Genomic DNA, 21386 nt, shown 5'->3' with positions numbered 1-21386 from the left:
TCCCCCCGCCCGGTATGTTAGTGTTTGTCTATGTGGCAAAGGATTTAGAAAGTAAGGCGTAACAGACGTAACAAGAAAGAGAAGGTGGGCAGAGGAACTAAGAATTTTGCGCAAGTACTAAAATGACACAGAAAGTTAAAAGTGTAAAGTACATCTGGTTTATCTTTGAGCATTGGTTGCAGTCAGCTAGTACAAAACAGGTATAATTCTGTGATAATGCATAAAATGTAATACATAAATAAATGAATAATGTAAAACACAGTCTGTTAAAGGTGCACTATAACTTTTTGCTACTTATTCCAGGAAGATGATATTGCTTTACCAGGAATGTTTTCAAATACCTTGTAAAACCTGCACTGATGAATGGTGTTGCCCCTTCACAGATCTGACCTGTAACATGGCCTGGTTGGCGCCACCTGTTTGTCTCCATGAAGATAGATAACTTTTATGCCACACTGTGAAACATTCCAGGCAACACAATTACATCTCCATGGAGAAAAGCGTGTGAAGTATGTGATTATTATACTCCCTCTGCTGCATAGCTACAGGAGTGAACCATTTTTTAAAGGTGCACATTGTAACTTTTTTTTGTGGGGAATCCATCAGCTATTCATCTCCATAGAAATGCCATTGCTTTGCCTGGAATGTTCCACAGTATAATGGCAGTAAACGTGTATCTTGCATTTATTTATTTAGAGGTGATTTTGTTAGCTTGGAAAACAAAAATAGTGCAACTGAGGAAGAATGAAGTAAGTGGCTTTGAGTAAAAGAGCAGTCTTTGTGGTAGTTGTAGTTTTAATCTTTTGCACAAGAGGGACAACACAGAAGGAACAACAGTCGCTCAGTGAAGCCCAGAGTGGGGCGCTCCCAGACTAGAAATTTATCCATGGGCTTTGGAATTATTAAAAATTAAGACCATTGCCATAGTAATTAACAATTCCAAACACATTAAATCATTTGTATGCTCCACAGCCCTCAACATGGCAACAGAGACAATTAAAATAGGTTTATAATAATATTGATCAAACTGGACATACAAGACACAACAAGAGGATTGAAGTTTACACATGAGACCAAACAGTAAAAACAAAATATAAAACATTTTTCTTTTGAACACATTTGGATTCCAGCACACTCGTCCTTTCAGTTCCCCCTGTTACGGCCGGAGGGCAGTTCTCGCTTTGTCCAAGATATCCTTCCTTATTCTTGGGTAATTTGGGTGAGCAGCCAGAACCTACAAAAAAAAAAAAAAAAAAAAAAAAAGGATTAAAAGAAACTCTATTCATTTTTTTTTTTTTTTTTTTTTTACCAAGAAATATCAAAAATAACTTACCTTATGACACACATCTATTGCATCAACATGTCTCTTTGCTTTCAGGTAGTTAAAAGCCAGCTTGTATCCTAAATGAAAAGAATAAAAATAGTAAATGAAATAGTGAAATAGTATCCGCGGGCACGTGTATACATATCTGTTCCACTTTGAAATGTGATTTGCATACCAATGGTCGGATTAGTGCAATTTCCATATTTCCACGCATGTTCATAGTTGAGCGCAGCATCACAGAACGACTGCTCCTTTTCCATGATGTAGCCCAGATACTCATAGGCCTTACAGCAAGACTGAAAATACAACACACCAGAACTGCATATGGCAAAGTACAGTGTAAAAGGTAGTTATGATTAGGAATCTATTACACTGGACCCACAAAAATTTACAATCACCTTTATGACACATATATTCTACACTCTTCATTGCACAAACTTGGAACAATATTTATACTAGAATTGAGCGGAACCCTTAAAATACTGAGACTACAGTATATTCCATCAGCCCATGACCAACTGTTGAGTCATGACGGTCTGACGCTACATTTATGCTACAGAGTATATTTAACTCTTGTATCAACAGTATGTTAATGTAAATATACGTTTGAGTATGGTAGGTTGGTGGTTTAGGAATGAAGTTATCAAATTAATATATAACTATGTATTATTCCTGTTTTTGTCTCCAAATTAAGGATGTGATGACAAAATTGTATTGGTAAAACTAGTTCTATAAAAATTTTATGAAAACTATTTAATATTAGCAATTTTACCCATTTTATTTCAACTGTATTGACTTAAATTTTCCAACAATCTGATATTAAGTTAATGCCTTGCCTTAGCGTTCAATAGTGCCTGAATATGCATCTAGTGTATCGGCTCAACCCTTTTAATTGGAAAGGTATCCTGAATTGACATTGTATGGAATATAAAACAAGTTGCTTGTATACTTTATTGGAATAACTAATATCACATTTAGGCCAATAATATTTAACACAGTTGGGGGCAGCTGAAATGAAAATGCAGATTTTTGTTGAGATACAGTCTGTTCGTACGGCTAGTCAGTCATAGAAATTAGGGCGACAGTAGCTCAGTTGGTAGAGTTTTTCCACTGATGCACAGGTTGGCGGTGCGATTCCAGCTCCCACAGATGAATGCTGTTGTTGTGTCCTTGGGCAAGACACTTAACAACCTCACCCCAGTGTTCGTGTACACTGGTGTATGAATGTGTACTTGAGTAGTTCTTTGATGTAAAGTGGTTTGAGTGCCTTGAAGGTGGAAAAGTGCTGTATAAAAATGCAACCATTGACCACTGATCAGGTTCAACATTTGTGATTTTACCTTTTGAATATTTCATGGCAAAGTGCAGTATAATCAAAAGAAAAAACTTGCCCCCGATCTGGGATTATGACATCACATTGTACAATCAGAAAACCAGTCATTTGAGCTTTGAACCTTTGTACTGGACAGGTGAAATGTGCCGGGGCTAATTTAGAAAATGTAAAATGAGAGAACGATGGACAATACTCTTACCTGAGTAACTTTTAAAACAGACTGAACTTTTCAGAGTACGTTTTTTGCAACATACTTTTATTCCTACTTAATAGTATTATATTTTTTATTGAAGTCATCTTATTGAGTAAAAAGTTTGGATTACTCTTCCCACTGTGAGTAAGTCTACAAGTGACAAAAACTTCATGCTCATTGAAGTTTCACTGATCCTTCAGCTATATTTAGTTTCTAATTTCTTTGAAAATAGATTTTGTACATTATTTAATGTTTTGTCCTTCCAATTACATTAACTTCAGATTAAAATCATATGTTACGTCCTGACAGTTGCTCTTACTTGAGTAGTAGTTTTCCCGGTTGTTTTTGTACTTGACAAATATTATCTTGAAGTAATGTAACTTGAGTAAAATTTTGGCTACTCTACCCACCTCTGACAATACTGCATGTACAGTACACAGATTAGTCTAACCTTGTTGTGGTGCAGGCATCTCTTGAGCAGCTCTGTGGCCATGTCGTACTTCCCTGAGTGGATGTAGATATCGGCCAGCAGGAGCCAGCTCTTCTCAAACTCGTCTGCGTCCTCTACGTTCCAGCTCATCTTGGAGATGCGTTTGAGCTGTGTCCTCGCTCGGGGTGTCTGTTTGAGCATCATGTAGGCTGTGGCCATGGCGAGTAGCGCAGGCACATGGTCTTTCTGAATGATAGAAAACATAAGGGAAAGGCTATTTAATAATTTGAATGAAAATTGACACTCAAATGTATTATGAAATTTCTCAGAATATTGAAGATTTACATGAAAAAATATTATTTTTCACCATCAAAGACAAATGCAAAAGAATGTTTCAATAAAATTAACGATTTCTTATGATAAAACAAAAGCACCTGGTTAATAATGGTTAACCAGGTACTTTTGTACAAAAAGTAATCGCTATACACCTATTTATGACTAACCTCTCCTATGTATAAAATTGAAGGAATTATAGAGGGTGTGAAAACTTACTGAAGCCACTACATACTGTGCTGCTATTTCTCCAGTGTTTACACAGAGACCAGCAGAACCTCTGCCCTGTGACCCACCTCATTGTTTGCGATCTCGGTGAATACGTTGAGGGCCTTCTCCACGTTGGCCTTCTGTTTGGTGGCTAACAGACAGTAGTTCTCCAGGATGCGGAGCTGCAGGTGTCCTCCTGCAGTCTGAGGCTTCAGCTCCTTCAGCAGCTTCTCCGCCGTCCGTACCGCCAGCTGCTCTGACTCCTGCTTCTCTGTGGAGTTGCTAAAAACATGCATGCAAATATTTAAGTCTAAATTGTGCATTTCTATTATATGGAGAAAGTTTGTTTACACTACACTTGATACAGTGCAACTACCTCAAAGTAACTCAATGTTTAACAACCTGTAATATAACATAAACATGTTATAATGTTAACAATGCTCAGTGTATTCAACAATACACAATAACATCATTACACACTACTTTTGAGTTAGTGTAACAGCCTGTAATAACATGCAAATACAACCTACTGTCAGTTACATTGTACTTAAAGCAACACTAACTTTTTTGGAGGTGGCATATCACCTGCATGATTCCATGGAAATGGAAAGTTAAAACTTTACTTAGAAAGATTCTCCAAGGAGGTGGAGATATTTTATGGCATACTATCGAAGATTATAGCCAAAGGAACATTTCCATGGAAACAAAAAGGAGGCCAAATAAAAGTCAGGTTTGTGGAGATTCAATCCTGCTCACAGTAAGGACACATTTTTTGTTTTTCAGTGGAATAAAACATGCTTTTATTTTAGTATATTTCTGGCAAAAGAGTTATGCAGTGGGGCTTTATTGAGGTAGGTAAAATTTACAAGTGTAGCCTAACAAAGTATTACCAAGGCACTGCATTTAAATTTATGAATATGGTCCAAAGTTGCCAAGTGATCAGGATTTTAAAACAACTTGGAGGTAAAAGAAAAAAAAAAAATCAGGACAAAATCTACTGCCTACCCCATCTCTCCATCCAGGTTCTCGAACACCTCTCCCCCCATGGTGTCATTGTCGGGGTTGAGGCAGATCTCGATCATGTTGTAGGCTGCATTCCGACCCCAGTCGCTGTCCTTGCGTGCCTTGTTAAAGTGTCTCAGAGCGTCATTAGACTCGCCCGTATACCTGCACACCACAATAAGTCACAGAGCGTTAAACAGGAACCAGATGGCACCAGAGGAGCAGGGTCCAGCGGGGTCCGGCCGGCTCACCACAGATAGAGGCCTTTGCAGTAGTTGAAGCCCGGGTCTAGCTTGGTCCTAGGGGAGTGTTTTTCAGCCAACTGCAGAAATCGGGGGATCTCCTCCAGTTTGCCAGCTCGCCTCAACAGGTCTACCAGATGGAACAGAGCCAGGTAGTTGTCTGAAAAAGTACAAGGACAAAGAGACTAGATGATAAGGCAGAACTACAAGTTTTTAGAAATTGCATTTGAAAGAAAAAATATATTAATATAATCAGTCTTATTTAGTCCTGGTTACATTCTGGGTTCCCTATTCTTGTTGCAATTGCACTGGTGGAAATTCCAACCAACGCAACATCTCATTCCATTTTATGTGTTTTGGAAGTACTTTTTGGCAAGTTAATACCATACTGTGGAACATTCCAGGCAAAGCAACAACATGAGGCAGCCTTTAAGATAAACCTTCTTGAAAGAAAATGTATAGTTCATTTAAAACACTTGGTTATACCCGGCTTGCGCTCCAGAAGTTGCCTATAGTGAAAGACAGCCTTTTCATAATCCTCCTTCCTGGACATGAGGTTCGCCATCATCTGTGGAGACAGTCACAGCACAAATGAGTCACTTGAGTTATTGAGTCCAGTCAGGGGCACGGGTGAATAGAATAACAGCTCATATAGATGTGATGTACCAGGGTTGCGTCTTCATTGAACTGGTCATTCATCAAAATAACACTGCACTGCTCCTGGCACGCGTCCACCTCATCCAGGGTCAGGTACAAGCGAGCCAGCTCCAGCATCACCTACAACAAAGAGGCCATTCATCAAGAGTCACATGGAAAAATGTCAGTCTTTTTCAAAGAAGTAAAGGAAGAATAGATCTTTTTATAACATATAGGAAGATAATCTTGCAGTAATTAACTTTTAACTGAATATTTCCGAGTATATGGAACAGTTAACGTATGTAGCGTTTGCATTGTAAGTACCATGGGAATTAAAAAAGGCTCAAGTAGGAACATACATTTAATGAAAAATCACATTCTTTTATTTACGCATATGCTTGCATGGAACAAATCTTCATCTAAAAATAAAAAAATTCTATAAAGAGACAGACTATTTTGTTCTTTGCAGAGGACATTCTATTTATCTGTCTAACCAATTTGATAACTGAACCAAGATTTCAATATATTGTGTAGCACACCACTCAAAGTAACACCTACAAACCTAACCACCATTCAGGATCAGTATTCAGATGTGACAATATTTTCGGGCACCTTTTAGTACCAGATTAGTCACTCTCCAAATCTTCCTCTGCCCACACACACAGTATAGTATAAACACAAGACTTAATGTGTGGCGCAGCTGCAAGGAGGCCATAGAGCGAACCCTTTCACTGACCTTGCGATCGGTCTCACAATACACAAGCGCCTCTTTGTAGAACTTGACAGCGCGCTCGTAGCCTCGTTGGCTGCTGTAGTACTTGGCGATCTCGGAGCAGATCTCGGCGGCGAGCTGTTTCTGCACAGGGATGGCATCCGGCTGCTCCATCTGAACGCGCTTCAGCACTTTGGCTTGGACGTCACGGGCCTGGGCAGAGGAAAGGGTATGGTTTGGTTGTATTTTTATAATCTTTATTTCAATCTACACTACCAGTCAAAAGTTTGGACACACCACCTCATTCAGTGTTTTCTTTTTTCCTTTATGATTACTACTTTCTACATTTTATATACATACAGATCAAATATAGGATGTATGATGTGAAAGATAGAAGTTAAATAAGTCAACGATTTGAACATTTGAATAGAATTATTTTTGTTTTACAGTAGCCACCCTTTGCTTTGTCGACAGTGATACAAATGCTTGGTCTTTTCTAAATGAGTTAAATGATAATATGATGATGATATGATAAATGAATGAATGAATATGATAATTCACAGCTGTGATGAATCAGGGTCAAGGAATACCATGAGTGTAAAGTAGTGATCAAAGGGTGGCCATTTTTAAAACCAGTTAAACAAGCTGAATTATTTTGAGTTTATTTTTTCATTGAGAATCTACAAATGTAAATAATCATCGAGAAGTAACATAAATGAAAAAGTGTGTCTGAACCTTTGTCATGTCATGGTCACAGCAAAGAGAAAGTGGTACTGAGATGAATACAATCTGTACAGGCTGCGTCTGAGATTGACTCATATATTCGAAATGGGGTGGGAAGAAGTAAGACTTATTTTATTACTTTTAAAAATAAAATTATGCTAACACTTTATAATAACTACACCAAATTAGCCGTAAAGAAACACTGCATCACTTCCTGGAGGTAGCCAAAAAAATAAAAAAACAATAAAAATAATAAAAATAATGGTAATACTAATACCAATACTAACAATTAAAATCATACTTTGGAAAATTGATAGCTATGTTTTATGCAATAGTGCAGAATATAAAATCCAACAACCAGAATAAAAATAATAATTAATTAATAATATTTAATTATAAATTAAATTTAAAAAAGAAACAAAATAATTTGTTAAGAATGATTTAGGCTTATTAATTGGTAACCTGTCTCCTAAACCTAACTCCTTAATTAAGTAGTTACTAAGCCTGGATCACTCTAAATAATCAATTTGTTCATTATGAATTGAGCCTTTCTTGCTTTATTAAGACTTTTCTTGCTTTATTACAGCTAATTAAGGTGTAATTTTTCTGTGTTTTATGTGTTACAAAAATATTTATTCTTTTTTACACAGTAATAAAAATACAACAAAACAGAACAAAAAAACAACAAAACAATGTAAAATTAACATGTCAACAAATACATTCTTCACATTAAGAACAAACAGAAACTGAAATCCCATTGTTTTCTCCCACCCCAACATCTAACAAGCAAAATTGTCAATGACTGAGGTTCCTTCCACTTTTTCTAAATGAGCTGGCCGCATGTCACCAGTTCAGTATTTATTTAGGTTGCATTTATTTTTGTGTTTGGTAAACAAGGAAGTGACTAACCTTCTGCAAGGAAAGCAAAGCGTCTTCGTTCTCACCCACTTTATTTTGAATCTTGGCTAAAAGGACAAGGTAGCGGCAGTCATCTGAAAGTCCAGCGAGATCATTCACTGGGGAAGGAATACATTTTAGAACAGAAAATTTAAGTAAATGGAAAAAAACAACAACACATATTTAAAGCTGCAATAAGTAACTTTTCTGATGGAGGGTATGCCACCAGCTTGTCTCCATTAAGATGTTATTGCTCTGCTACAATATGGCATTAATCTTATCTGTATCCATAGAGACAATCAGATGATGTCACTAGGCCAGTTTACATGTCAGATCTGAGGAGGGGCAACCCTCCAAGAAAGCGTGTTTTTGAAGAATAAAACACTGGATAAATGCTCGATAGATAGCTTTAATACCACAGTCACCAGAAAAGTCACCAGTTAAGTTAGTGCACCTTGTTTCCTTATTTTAAAAAGATATCAGTATATTAGTTCCAATTTCTAGACAAATTAAAGTACCAGAGAGTTAACCAGAGGTTAGAAAGTTAGAATCATGTTTCATATTTGTTAGTTATGCACAATATGGACAAAAGACATGGTAATATTGGTCATAGTAGCATTAGTAACACTGATGGTGACTCTACACATACCGGTAATTTTTGTAATTTAAAAGTAATTAAATTTAGAATAGATAAATTTTTATTTTTATTTTGCTGGAATCTAGATCTCCTAGCACGTCTAACTTGTACTGTTTGACATTATACACTATCCCACAGTGAATGCTTTAATCTCTATCAAGTGCAGCCTGCGTGGAAGTCAGATGAGTTTGAAAATGAGTCATCAAACATCCGTGTGCTCTTATGACTCCACCTGCTTTTCAAACAGGTTCTGTACATGTATTATGCTGTACTGTATACCATTTATTCATGTGATTAAAATGGTTTCCTTATCAACAGTAATTTGAGTGCTTTGTCTCACTTATCCATGTTTTAAGTCATATTGCATAAAACCTCACTGAATACACTGTATTTCTGATTATTTAGGTGCTGAACAACTGACTAAAATTTGTTATAGTAGCTATAATTTAGCTTCATTTAAAGGAACTGTATGTAGCCTTCATTCTTACATTTAAAAAAGGTATTACAATCACAACTGAACCTGGGTTTCCAGTGTTTTAACCTGGCCATGGCTCATGTGAAAGCTCAGAACCTGCAGAATTCACTCACTGAGCTGCAGAGGCTGCACTGGCACTGATTAATAATTAGCCAGTCATTAATCAGTGCCAGTGCTGGGGTTTATGTAGTGAGGATTTAGATCAGAGAGACAAAGAAACGAACTGGATTTCAACACTGAAACTGGCACCCCAAATGAGAGACTCATGTAAGGCGTATTCTGCTTTCTGACTGGATAATCATCTTGAGAAGCAAAACAACACATTATAAATCACCATTGTTATCATTAAAAGCTATATTTGAATTTTTTAAAATCCCAATCCTACATATGGTTCCTTTAATCAGCTTTTTTGTGACAAAGATTGGAAACCAGACGCAAAGTAAATCCAGCATATTTTAAGTTAGTTTTTTTGTTCCTTAATATGCATCGCCGCATCCAAATAAATTAATAAATGAGATGGTGTACACATCTGTAATATGTAAAAAAGAAAAAAATACATACAAATTAGTAAATGGTCGCATTTTTATATAATGCTTTTCCACCTTCAAGGCACTCAAGCCTTTTCTACCTGGTTCATGATCCAGAGCTTCTTGCACCACCTTCTTACAGCGTTCGTACTGCTTCATCTTCATCAGCAGCTCGGCTAGATCGTATCGAAGGAAGTTTTGCTGGCCACTCTTCAGGGCTGCCTCGTAGTAGTTTATAGCCTGTGTGGAGAAAGGCCAGGATTTAATTATTGAATTATGTTATTATTCAAGTTATCTGACCTGGACCTGTAAACAAAGCAGCAAGACAAACCTTAAAGTAGTTGTGGGTCTTGAACAAAGCCTTGCCAATTTTACTGGCCAGAGCCCCATCTTTGGGGTTTTTCTTCAGAGCTTGTTCGTAGATCTCTATGGCCTTTTCTGGCTGGAAATGAAACATGTTACAATAAGTGGTTTTAGTACAGCAGCATATTATCATTCAGTATTTCCACAAATGACTGGATAAAGAACTTACTAACAGACCTAATAAAATTACTCCTACTATAAACAACTAGTGTGCGTTAGTTTCAGTGTAGATAGCTCCATTCTTCAGGCAGATATAAGGCAGTGACTTAACAGAACCCTGTCAGAACTGAAGAGGCGAAAAAACATAATATATGTGTCCAAAAGTAAAGTTTTTGTGTATTGTTTTTGAGTAAAACTGTGACAAGGTTAGTTATTCTTTAGTAGCAATGATTTTTCCACTTACTTCTTGGATGTTCATGTAGGCGTCACCCAATAGGAGGTATGTGTGGGGACTGGGCAGCTTATCCACAATTTCCCTTAAAAATATAAATATATAAAATTAGTATGGAGCCAATATTGATAATATTAAAACCACAATGTGTGTGTAAAGAGGGAGTATTACATTTCTATGGGGCATTAATTGTTAACACATAATATTTTTAGCCCACTATGTTACCAGTTATTGTTTTGAAAATGCCATATTTCCCAAACCTGTAGCAGCTAGCATAGAGCCGCTTCTCCCTCCTGTGGTTGAGATAGATGTCAGCCATCTTCTCCTTGGCCTGGATGTAGTAGGGCTGTTCGGGGGTGATGTTCCGGAGCATGCTCAGGGCCAGCTCTGTGTCTCCTCTCAGCAGGGCCAGGTCTGCATTGGCTATAGTCACACGTAGCTCTTCTGGAGTCCCCGAGAAGGAAATGATAGCATCCTGCATCACTTTAGCTGCCTCATGCTGAAATATGACACTCCAGTTAAGAAGGTGAGGGCAACAGTCATAAGATGATTCATGACTGCTGTTCAGTCAGAAAAGTCAGTCTTTTTATTAGGAAATGGCTTAGTGAGTAATACATAATACACTTCAAAGGCAATGCAGTGCAATGCATTCATGACAATTTTGGATATGGATGTTTTGTTTTTTTTACTGACATTGTTTCTTTGTACTTTTTTTTTATATGATATTCTAAAACTATACTGTATTTATAATAATTTATAAGATGTATTTGGCATAACCACTGCAATGACTGTAATATTGCTGTATCTTATGGAAAATAGTGTTAATGAATTTTTACTATTTTAAGTGCTCAATTATGAATTGGATAGTTGTATAGTGATAGCGTGAAGTAGCTTGCACTTTATGGGATGCTCCAAACGCAATTTCGTTGTTCTTCTGTGACAATGACTACAAATAAATTGAATTGAATTGAATTGCGCTAAATCTGTTGCAGAGCATTTTTCCTCTTTGAGATCAATGTAATCTAATCTAGTAATAACATGAAATGGGGAGAGAGAGGGTAAAGACATTCGGCATCATGTGGGTTGCATTTTTTGACTATTTATTAGCTTTATTTAACAGAGACAGTCTCTGTCTCTTTCTGTAAATGAACCAGAGAGGCTATTTTTCATCTATCATCCTTGGACAGATGGTAAAATGATCACCCTAAAAACTATATATATAAAAACTGACATCATTCTGTTTTAATTCCCATTCATCATGCTGTTCAAACACCCCATTTGTATAGATTGTATAGATTGATTTCTTTTAGTAAATGCTTGGTTGACTAGTACTACAAAAGAAATTATTACTGGTACCTGTTCCCCATTTAGCCACAGCGCCTCGGCTAACTCCAAGAACACAGAGACACAATCAGCAGCGCTCAGTTCTGTCTTCTTACTCCTGGATTTGGAGGAGGAGCCCACTCTCCGCACTCCGGGAAGACTCATGGCCATCTGTAAAGTCTGGATAGCCTCGGTCAGCTCACCCATCTTCTTCTGTGCTTGAGCCTTGATCAGGTGGAACAGAGGGTTTTCTCTGATCTAGGACAGGGAGAATAGATGGAATTTGTCACATAACATCAATGAAACAACCATAATGTACAATTGTTTCTTGTAAGGACAATCTTTATCAGTATGGGTAAGAAGAACTTGGTGTGAGAAGTTTGAGCCACTAATCTAACTTAAGTACTACCAAAGAAAAGTTTTGGCCCTCCAAGAACCACCAGACCTAAATCAAGTATAATCTAATCTAAACCAGGTCTAAAAGGGGATTACATCACTTCCACTGTAGTTCTAAACAAGAAATTATCCAAAGGAGGGCCAAAAATGGATAAAATGAATGAATGAATGAAATGAAGCAACTCCACATACTGAAGAGCTGGCCAAGTACCACCTAAGGACGTCGCGTACCACTACCACAATTTGACAAACACTGAGTTAGATAGATCTTGGGGTCCAAAATGCTCACTAATAACAGCAACCAATTTCAGGACCTATTTCCCAAACATATGTTTGTAACTTGCCTCAAAGTTGTGGCTTAAGCAGAGTTCCAGAGATTGTGAACACGAGGTGAAGTTCCCCTGTACCAGATGAATTTGTGCCATCAACAAATGAGCATCGGCGAAGGACGGACACTGCTGCAGACAGTGGTTCAGACTGCTCTGAGCCGCCTCAAAGTCACCTAAGCAGACAATGGAAAATATGTCTTACCTAAAAAGAGATACAAATGTACATGTTTTGTCTGTTGAACTAACCAGATTGATATTTGACTTTGGCCATCAGATAGAGTCCCTGGAGCAGCCCGGGCACGACCTTCACCACAGTGTCCAGGAGAGTGGCACAGCGTTGCAGCTGAGGACAGGGGGGCTGGCCCGGTGCAGGGGGCTGAAACAATTACAAAGCACATTTTTACAGGCCTGCTGCAGAAAACAGTATAACAGGCATGAAACACATTGCAGCATTTGGGACTATTTAAACCAGCTCTGATCGCAAAATGTGCATTCATTTTCACACTGGATTGTTTATTAGGGACACAAGTTCTATTGCAAAACAATTTTAATCAACCAAACATGGCATAAACTGCCCTTTTTGTCCTCTCAAGGCAGAACTACTGTATTTCAAACTATCTTTGTAAGTGTTCATGGACAAAATCGGGCCCAGAACATAAGCAAAGCGAAAAAGTGACCTTGTCAAATATTTAAGGAAAGGAAAAAATACAAAACAATGTCTAACTATTGCTATATCCAGTAAACAGATACTCATAGTACCTTAGCAGGACACAGTGCAAGATACTCTTTGACAATGTCCAGGAGAAAGTCAGGATTGAGCTTCTCAAAGTAGTCCACTCCCAGAGGCAGGCCCTGCAGAGTGGACAGGTGAGTGTCCACAGCCTCGTTCAGCAGAGACAGCACTTCCTCTGGGGGGCGCCGCTTCTTCACCGCTAGCACGGCGCGCAGGTACAGCAGCTCCTACAGGGAGTGGACAGGAGGATGTTTGATCAGCTCAACAGCAGGGGTTGGGAAATAGATAAAGGAGTAAGAATGTACCCCTGTTTTCCCGATGGACTGTTGAATCTCAGTCAGAAATTCCAACTGCTGCTCTGCATCCTGAAGGTGTCCCTCAACAAGCTGGCAATGGATTACACCTACGGAATAAAAATCAAATAAAGACAGAGATATTAAAAACAGATTGATTTGAACAGGGAATATTATAAGAATACCAGTGCTCTGATGTTGCAGTTACAGTACACTTTGTCCACCAGAAACAACCAGTCACAGTTGTGGCCAAATTTCCTTGTCAATTTCTGATCTCGTGAGATCTCAGAAGCTAAGCAAGGCTGAGGCTGGTTAGTACTTGGATGAGAGATCACTGGGAATTCCAGGTGCCACAGTAGGGCACTAGTGGCAAAACTCTTGTTGTGTCCTTAGGCAAGACACTTCACCCACATGGCCAAGTATGAAAGTGCACAGATTGCCAGCCTCGCTCATGTCAGTCTCCTCCAGGGCAGCTGTTGCTACAGTAATAGCTTACCACCGAGTGTGGAGTGAATGAATAATGCACAAAAATGTAAATGACTTTAAGCGTCTGTTATAAGACTAATAAATTATTATAACAAAGACTTTAACTATAATAATAATAATAATAGTCAAAACTAAATCTATGAGAGAATATATTGAACACATTTAAGCTTCTGGGCCAAAGAGACATGGTATTAAATAGCCTAAACCATGCTGTGTTCTGTCTCAGTGCAGCTACCAGGTAGAAATTATCATTATTAAATATTCTTTATTTTTTGAATATGGTTGCTATTTTAGAAATATTATAGCACAAATGCAGTAACAATTTTAGGGTATAAGTAGCTTAATATAAGCTTTTGGCTATTACATCTCTATTACATGTTGAGGTACCTGTCAAAGCGGCCACACTGGTCTCATCCAGACTCATGGCGTTCTTGTACCACTTGTTGGCCTCCTTGGTCTTTCCCTGGAGTAACATTTGGTAGCCCATCTCTGTGGCAAAGTCTGCATTTCCTGAGCCCATGGAGAAGGCCTTCTCCACCATCTTGAATGTCTGCTCCAGTATCTTCTCGTTACGGCCACACTATAACAAAGGTAACATACTAAGTGATGAATGCTTAGAATATATTGAATAAGGATACATTTTATTTGAATATAGTTGTGGCTGTCGGTCATCAGGCAGCAGTGAACATTGTTAAGGAGTTTAGAATGGTCTTCACACACATCAGAACATGTATTATAAGGACATTGTAATATAAAAGAAAAAATATATAATTGTGTGTTGGAAATTAGTGTTGTCTAATAAATGTGTTTTTAATTGTCATTGTGGTAGTGGAATTGGCATAGAGTGTTTTCCTTCGTAAAATTGACTTTTAGTATTGTGACAACAACATGACTATTATTTAGGTAACTTACAATAAAAGTCTTGTTTCTTGAATATTATCCAAACTGAAAACGTGATCATGTCTAATAATCAACATCATAAGAATACAATTTTAAGACAGTTTTTTTTTTTTTTATTCAAGATGGAAGTACAAATATGGAGATTTGTTTTAAGAGAAGTCAGCTAAATGCTAAATTAATGTAATACTACATAAGATATCAAATGTAAACCTAACTTGACAGATTCTTCCTAACCAACCAAAGCCAGCACTGAACTAATACTGAATGACTTACAAGGCGCGCAAAGGCTAGCGACATCCTGTAGAAGAGCTCTGAGTTCCGTGGTTCCAGAAATGCCAGACTGGTGATGAGGTTAGAGAGCAATTTCAAAGACTGAGGACAGACATGGAAAACCAAATTACAAATTCTCCAAAATATAAATAATTCTTTCTAGATTATTAAAAAAATTACCTCGGAAATATCCCCATCCCTGCACAGCGAATGTAAAACCAGCATCCTTAGCGCCTCTGGGTTATTTTTATCCGTCTGTAAAAGCCTGAAACATGACTCAAGTTCCTGTTAAAGTAGTCCATCTTGTTACTTTTCAATGAGCTTGGATTTCTTTGATTGGTAGTAATGGAATCCTTAATACAGCTCCACGAGTGTGTTAAGCTTCTAGTCTAATAGCATTACCAACCAAAATGAATTATGTTTTGACATCTCAAATCCTCATGTGGTCAGGCCAACAACTACCCTGTTTGTATAACTAGAATAATTGCTCTCAGGAAGGCTTAGGAAACTAGTGAGTAGGGAATCCTTAAATTGTAGAAGCTTTTGTTTGCCTGGCTTTTTAGATGCGGGATAAAGCTGGGTGAGTTAGCATAAACAAAAGATTAGTTGCTAGGGTCTGGTGTTAGCTGGCTAGATTTGCTCAACATGGCTTAGCACAACCATGGTGATGCATTCAAAAGTTAGATATTTGGGTAACTTTGATTTTCAGTTCTTAAAAAACATTTAGAAGTTAAAGTAAAACTATATCAGTCGAATCAGAAAGTTTACCTATGTGCTGCGTCAACAGTCTGCTCCCAATCCTGTAGGCTTAGCAACAGTTTCATCTTCTTGGTCAGGGCAGGTAGGAACTTTGGATAATTGACAATAACTTGGTTGACCATTTCTAATGATCCGGAGTAGTTCTGGCGGTATTCAAAGTACTGGGCCTGCAATACGTGAGACAAGTTAAGAAGTTTATCATCACTATACTCTTAAATATTTGGATTCTATACAAAGTTTGTTATTCTAATGCGTGAATATAGGTAATAAATGGCTACATTCATATTTAAGCTATTAAGATTCCAATTTAGTCCTAATGTAGGCTTGTTTTGGTCCTGTTCTAATTCTGGTGTCGTCATGGTCTAGTCCAGGTTTAGCTCTTCTTTAGACCCACTTTTGTGTAAAACGTGAATAATTGTACTAATAAAAGATTAACCTATACTAACATTGACTCAAACTTATAAAGCACAAATTTACATAATATTTAGGGGTCTTAACATTACATTTACATATAATATAGTAATTTATTAGTAAGTGTGTAAAAATAATGTCTTGGTGCTATGTGATGCTATGCTAAATGGGGGGATACGAGAACTATTTCTGCTTATGGTAGTAAGTTAAAATTTAAATTGGTATTGTTTCTTTAAAGGGGCACCATGAAGGTTGTCTTCATGGAGATAATATTGTTTTGACTGGAATGTTCCACAGTATGGAAATAGGGAATTTTTCTATCTTGCATCAATTAGAGATAGAATAATTGATCAAAAATACATAGGCTTTGTGCACAGACGTGCCTGGCAACCTCACTGTGTCACTACTTCTTGTCCAATTGCAGGTCTATAACATTTCTGCCAATTCACGCTAAAATGCATGAATATTTAAAGATCAGGCAGTGGACAGGGAGCTGCATGTTAATGATGACATGTTAAAAACTACACAAATAAAAGACTTCACCAGAGGACATGTATGTGTTTAGAAAGGGGGATGTTTGTGTTTCAATGCTAATGCTAATTATGAGGCAGAATAAATATTAAAACAACCCCACAAACTGAAGTACAGTATTCCAGATATAAAAATAACTAGATAGTTTTTATTTTAATTAATTCAAATTTTAATAGACTGTTTATTTTATGTTTTCCAATTTTAATAAAAGTGACTGTTAGTTTTGAGATACAGTGAGCTAGTTAGCCTATTGTGAGGGGGGTCATCTTTCTAAAGATCTGACCTGTAATTTGGCCTGATGGTTTCACCTGTTTATGGAGATTGAAATTTAATGCTATACTAAGAAACATTTAGAGAAGGCATTAATATCTCCACATACACAAGCAGTTGCAAACCCTTCACTAGAAAAGTAACATAGTCCACCTTTTGTAATTGGTAAATGTTTAGGGTTTAAGCAAGAGAATTCCCCCTCTTACCTTCCCCATTAACCCAAAAACATCTGGCTTCTCCTTCAGTCCCTCATCAAAGTACTTCCCGGCCTTTCTAGCATATGCATCTCTACCAGATGTCAGTTCGATCCACCCTTTTAGGATGACCCCCTGTAAAAACACACACAGTATAAATATAAATGTGAATATAAATATAAAACATCAAATATATAACTTTTTATTACAATCACTAGTCTTACCTCTTTGGAGCCATTTGAAATCTTGATCATTCTCTCCACATACTCCCTTGCTTTGTCGTTTCGGCCCAACAGCCAAAGAAACATGCCAGCATAATATAGGCTTTTGGAGGAGGCACTTTTACGATCCTCTTTCACCTTGGCATCCAGTTCTTGAATGACTTCTCGGTCTGTAATTATTGGAATATTTGCCATTAGAAAACCATTATCAACATATCAAAAGTGATAATATTTTACATAGGATGTAATACCTGGGTTGGTCTTCTTTTTCTCAGCGTAGACAAGAGCCATGAGAGAACAGAGAGACACATCCCCGCTGTCTCGGATTGTGTCAAGCTTTATCATAGCATCATGAATTTGATCTAGGAATATTGTTACACTAGATTGATTTCACAAACATTTGAAGCACACTTCTATACTATCATTTTAATTATCAAGATTATTATATGTTGGCCTTGCTCACAGTCAGAATGCATGTTTTCAACTATTTTTGAGCAATAAAATCACATAACTGAATAAATGCATACATAGACAAGTTCAGGCATTTCAGGCAAAGCAATAACATTTCCATGGAGAAAAGCAGGTGGCAGGGCCTCCACCAGAAAAGTTACACCTTTAATATTTATATTGGAAATATATATAATCTGTTAAGTTATAACTTATTACATAGCTACTTCCTATATGCAATTATTGAAGTTGAGTGTTTCTTACTTGTTGATGGCTTACCTTGCATTACAACAGCATATGCATGGAAGAACGTATAAATGGGATCACTGAACTTCCTCTGAGCTGCTGCTGCGGCGTTCGCAGCTTGATTGAAGTATTTTTCATAGCAGTAATGTCGAATTAAAGACTAAAAAGAGGAAAAAAGGAAATATTAGTTAGAAAAATGTTTCGGGTAGCCTACCGACAGCAGTGACATCTCATTTTACTATACTATGATAAATGTAAAAGGTAAGAAAAGGATATATCATGGGCAAAAACAACACAAGTCAGTCCTTGCAGTTGTAGGGCTAAAGTAAATACCAGAGCAAAATGCATTGATGCGTCGTTAGCAAACATGCTAGCTTACCAGTGTTGTCTCTTCTTCCTCCATGTTGAATCAACAGATTATTTTAATAAGATAGTCCCCAAACAATGCTTGAAATGTCCTGTTTACATGGGGGTGTATTCAGAAGAATGTTATTTTAGCGGTTAACCCCTGGCTATCTTGCTGCTCTGTAGCGTTGCCTGGTAACTTGGTAACCGCCACATATAATTTTCTCATGAGTTACCCTTATGAGGCATATTACCATCCAAAACGACTAATTTGAAAGAGATAACATCAACTCACATACAAATAATCGCAATAGCATATTAACTATATGTTAATATGTTAGGTGTGTTCTTATTAATCCGCAAAATTGAAAAATTCCGCCTTGCAGACAGATATGAGGATTTACTCGTTCAATCTGTTGTACTTTACCGTTAGCGTCCCTAGAGGGCGCACTCAGCCTACAGTTGAACCACTTAAGTGACCAACGAGTTCTTCAAGTATCTATTTCACTATAAATATGGTTATTTGTGAAATAAAAATTATGACAGAAAACATATGGAATTTTGTTCCAAATCAATTACAAACCAGACGCCAGATCTGATTTGGAGATACATTTTTTAAAGCCTATAAACTAGACCTGTGTACCAGGCCTATATTAGGTTTTGACAATGTATCAAAATGATGAATGACCTCATAATGACCTGATCTAGTCTTACCAAGATAAAATAAATAAATAAATAAAAATACAAAATACATACATAAAACATGGCTAAATAAAGCTGCTAACCAATGTTACCAACCTACTTTGAATATATGAAAATGATGAACTGTGGTTTGGCTTTCATTCGCAGAACCAAGATTAAAATACATTGTGCTCTTTCTAGGCTTGTAGTGCAACTGGTGTGGCTTTTATCAACTTTGCAAGTATACACTATAGGTAGACCTATAATGTTGTGGAAAAATCTATGCAACACTTGACCACACATGGATGGGAAAGGATAGGTTTATACATACTGTCATCTGTGTTATTATGTTAAATTCAACAGATATAATTATGCAAAGGGTCAATTGCAGTCAATGTACATGACCCTGGTTCTGTGACATGGGGAGGTCAGGGGGTGGGACAGGCTAGGGTCGCAGGCTGGCTCTTATGTAAGAATACATTGACTATTAAACATGAAGCCTAATGTCTACTGTCCGCAGAGGTGCTGGTGTGTGCAGCTTGGAGCATGGGTTCCACTGTTCCATGAGAGACCTTTCCACAGCTCGTCAGATACTATTAAGCACCAACTGTGGCACATAATCATTACTGTGCAGCAGCCATCAATGCAAGAGTAAATCAGGTTCCTATTGAGCTCTGGACATGTGCAGCCATGGGAAATGTCTGCTGTGAGCTCACAGCTTTAAAGCTTATTAGTATGCCTAAAGATTAATTATATTGTAATTAATAAAAGTGATTGTCACTTTCTGAATGAAAAAGCAATGAAAATACAAAAGTCATATTCAATGAACACTAAGAAAAATGAATTCTGGCATTATCACCTACTCAGAGAGTGATGAATACTGCATGTCCTGTAGCACTTACAAAGAAGGCATGTTGAAAACCTATTAGAGCAAAGATTGTGGAATATGTACCCTCTGGGATGCTCGGCTCTAGTGTTGTAATGGCTGTATCCATTGCGGTTTGTACCGACCATTATTGATCAAAGAGCTATGCTCTGGCTAATGAACTCCCTCATTTCTCTTTCCATAGGCTATATGTTGAACAACAGAAAAATACTTGATAAAGAAATGTTCATCTTAATACCATGTGTGACTAAAATTATCCTTAGTTGATCTAAATTAGAATACTAGTACATCATATGATTGTATTTGCAGTGAGTGGAGTGTGTAACATGTGATGTATCTGTGCGGGTCTATTAGCACATGAGGAAGGTGGAACTCACCACTACCTGTAATGGGATTTTCTCGCCATCTTCAGCAAATAAAATTACAGAGCAGTTATGGACACCATTCTCAGATTTCGAACTCAACTGTTTTCTCCCCTTTGCCTCTTGACACGACTGGAAAAGCCCCACTCCAAATAGACCACTACACTGCACTATTATGTCTCCATACAGAGTATTGACTGAAAGTCCAAGCCTTCTTCTAGCTTCTATAAGTCAGCTATCTAAACCTGGGCTGTCACATTAGGACTCTATTTAATAATTAAAATATTCCACTGTCTTTAAACTTTTTCTGAAAACCTCTAAGCGTTCACAGAAACCACAATAGTGGATTTCTAATAGGTTGTGATTTTTCGTTATTAGGATTAGTATACCATTAGTATACTTGTGGTTATTAATGACATCTTTATTCTTCCGACTTTCATTGAAATGTGTTATTACAGAGTCCTGCATGCATAGACTGAAAGCATTTCCCATGTGAATGATGTCATCCAAACATTCAGTTTTATGTTAAAATATCAACGTTCTAAACCAGGGATCTCAAACTCAAATTATCTGGGGGCCGCAGGAGGCAGAGTCTGGGTGAAGATGGGCCACATCAGGTATCCCCAAAAAAAGCTTTGTTAAAATTTTCTCATAAGTCATCGCTGTTTTCAACATACATGAGGAAATATGCCAATTCTTGTGGATCCTATGAATATACATCGTTATTTGTTGAATCTTTTGTGACATGTCATGGCGCGAATGACACATGTGTTGGTCATGCCACACTAACATTCATACTGTCCTGCGGGCCACAAAATATCATCTCACGGGCCACAATTGGCCCCCGGGCCGCGGGTTTGAGACCCCTGTTCTAA

General features: G+C 37.5%; 1 protein-coding gene and 1 pseudogene across 1 annotated transcript; one reads left to right on the top strand and one right to left on the bottom strand.

The window, feature by feature from the left end:
* Window positions 1-781: 781 nt before the first annotated feature.
* ttc21b (tetratricopeptide repeat domain 21B) lies at window positions 782-18693 on the bottom strand. Its single transcript, XM_033987429.2, has 29 exons — window positions 18617-18693; window positions 18271-18397; window positions 17796-17906; window positions 17548-17714; window positions 17336-17458; window positions 15927-16084; window positions 15339-15423; window positions 15162-15260; window positions 14376-14568; window positions 13515-13612; window positions 13236-13436; window positions 12723-12852; window positions 12492-12649; window positions 11785-12009; window positions 10689-10927; window positions 10441-10513; window positions 10006-10116; window positions 9776-9914; window positions 8048-8154; window positions 6440-6628; window positions 5734-5844; window positions 5554-5635; window positions 5077-5227; window positions 4829-4990; window positions 3910-4105; window positions 3302-3526; window positions 1500-1620; window positions 1334-1401; window positions 782-1234 (listed from the first exon to the last, which is right to left on the bottom strand). Exons 1-29 carry the CDS (start codon window positions 18638-18640, stop codon window positions 1157-1159), a joined length of 3951 nt encoding a protein of 1316 aa, XP_033843320.1. The 5' UTR covers window positions 18641-18693; the 3' UTR covers window positions 782-1156.
* LOC117389889 (5S ribosomal RNA) lies at window positions 13744-13861 on the top strand (annotated as a pseudogene).
* Window positions 18694-21386: the final 2693 nt, after the last annotated feature.

Source organism: Periophthalmus magnuspinnatus, chromosome 21 (assembly GCF_009829125.3).
Source record: "Periophthalmus magnuspinnatus isolate fPerMag1 chromosome 21, fPerMag1.2.pri, whole genome shotgun sequence".
Lineage (NCBI taxonomy): Eukaryota > Metazoa > Chordata > Actinopteri > Gobiiformes > Gobiidae > Periophthalmus > Periophthalmus magnuspinnatus.
The sequence above is the reverse complement of the archived record's forward strand: the minus strand, read 5'-3'. Positions and strand labels throughout refer to the sequence as shown.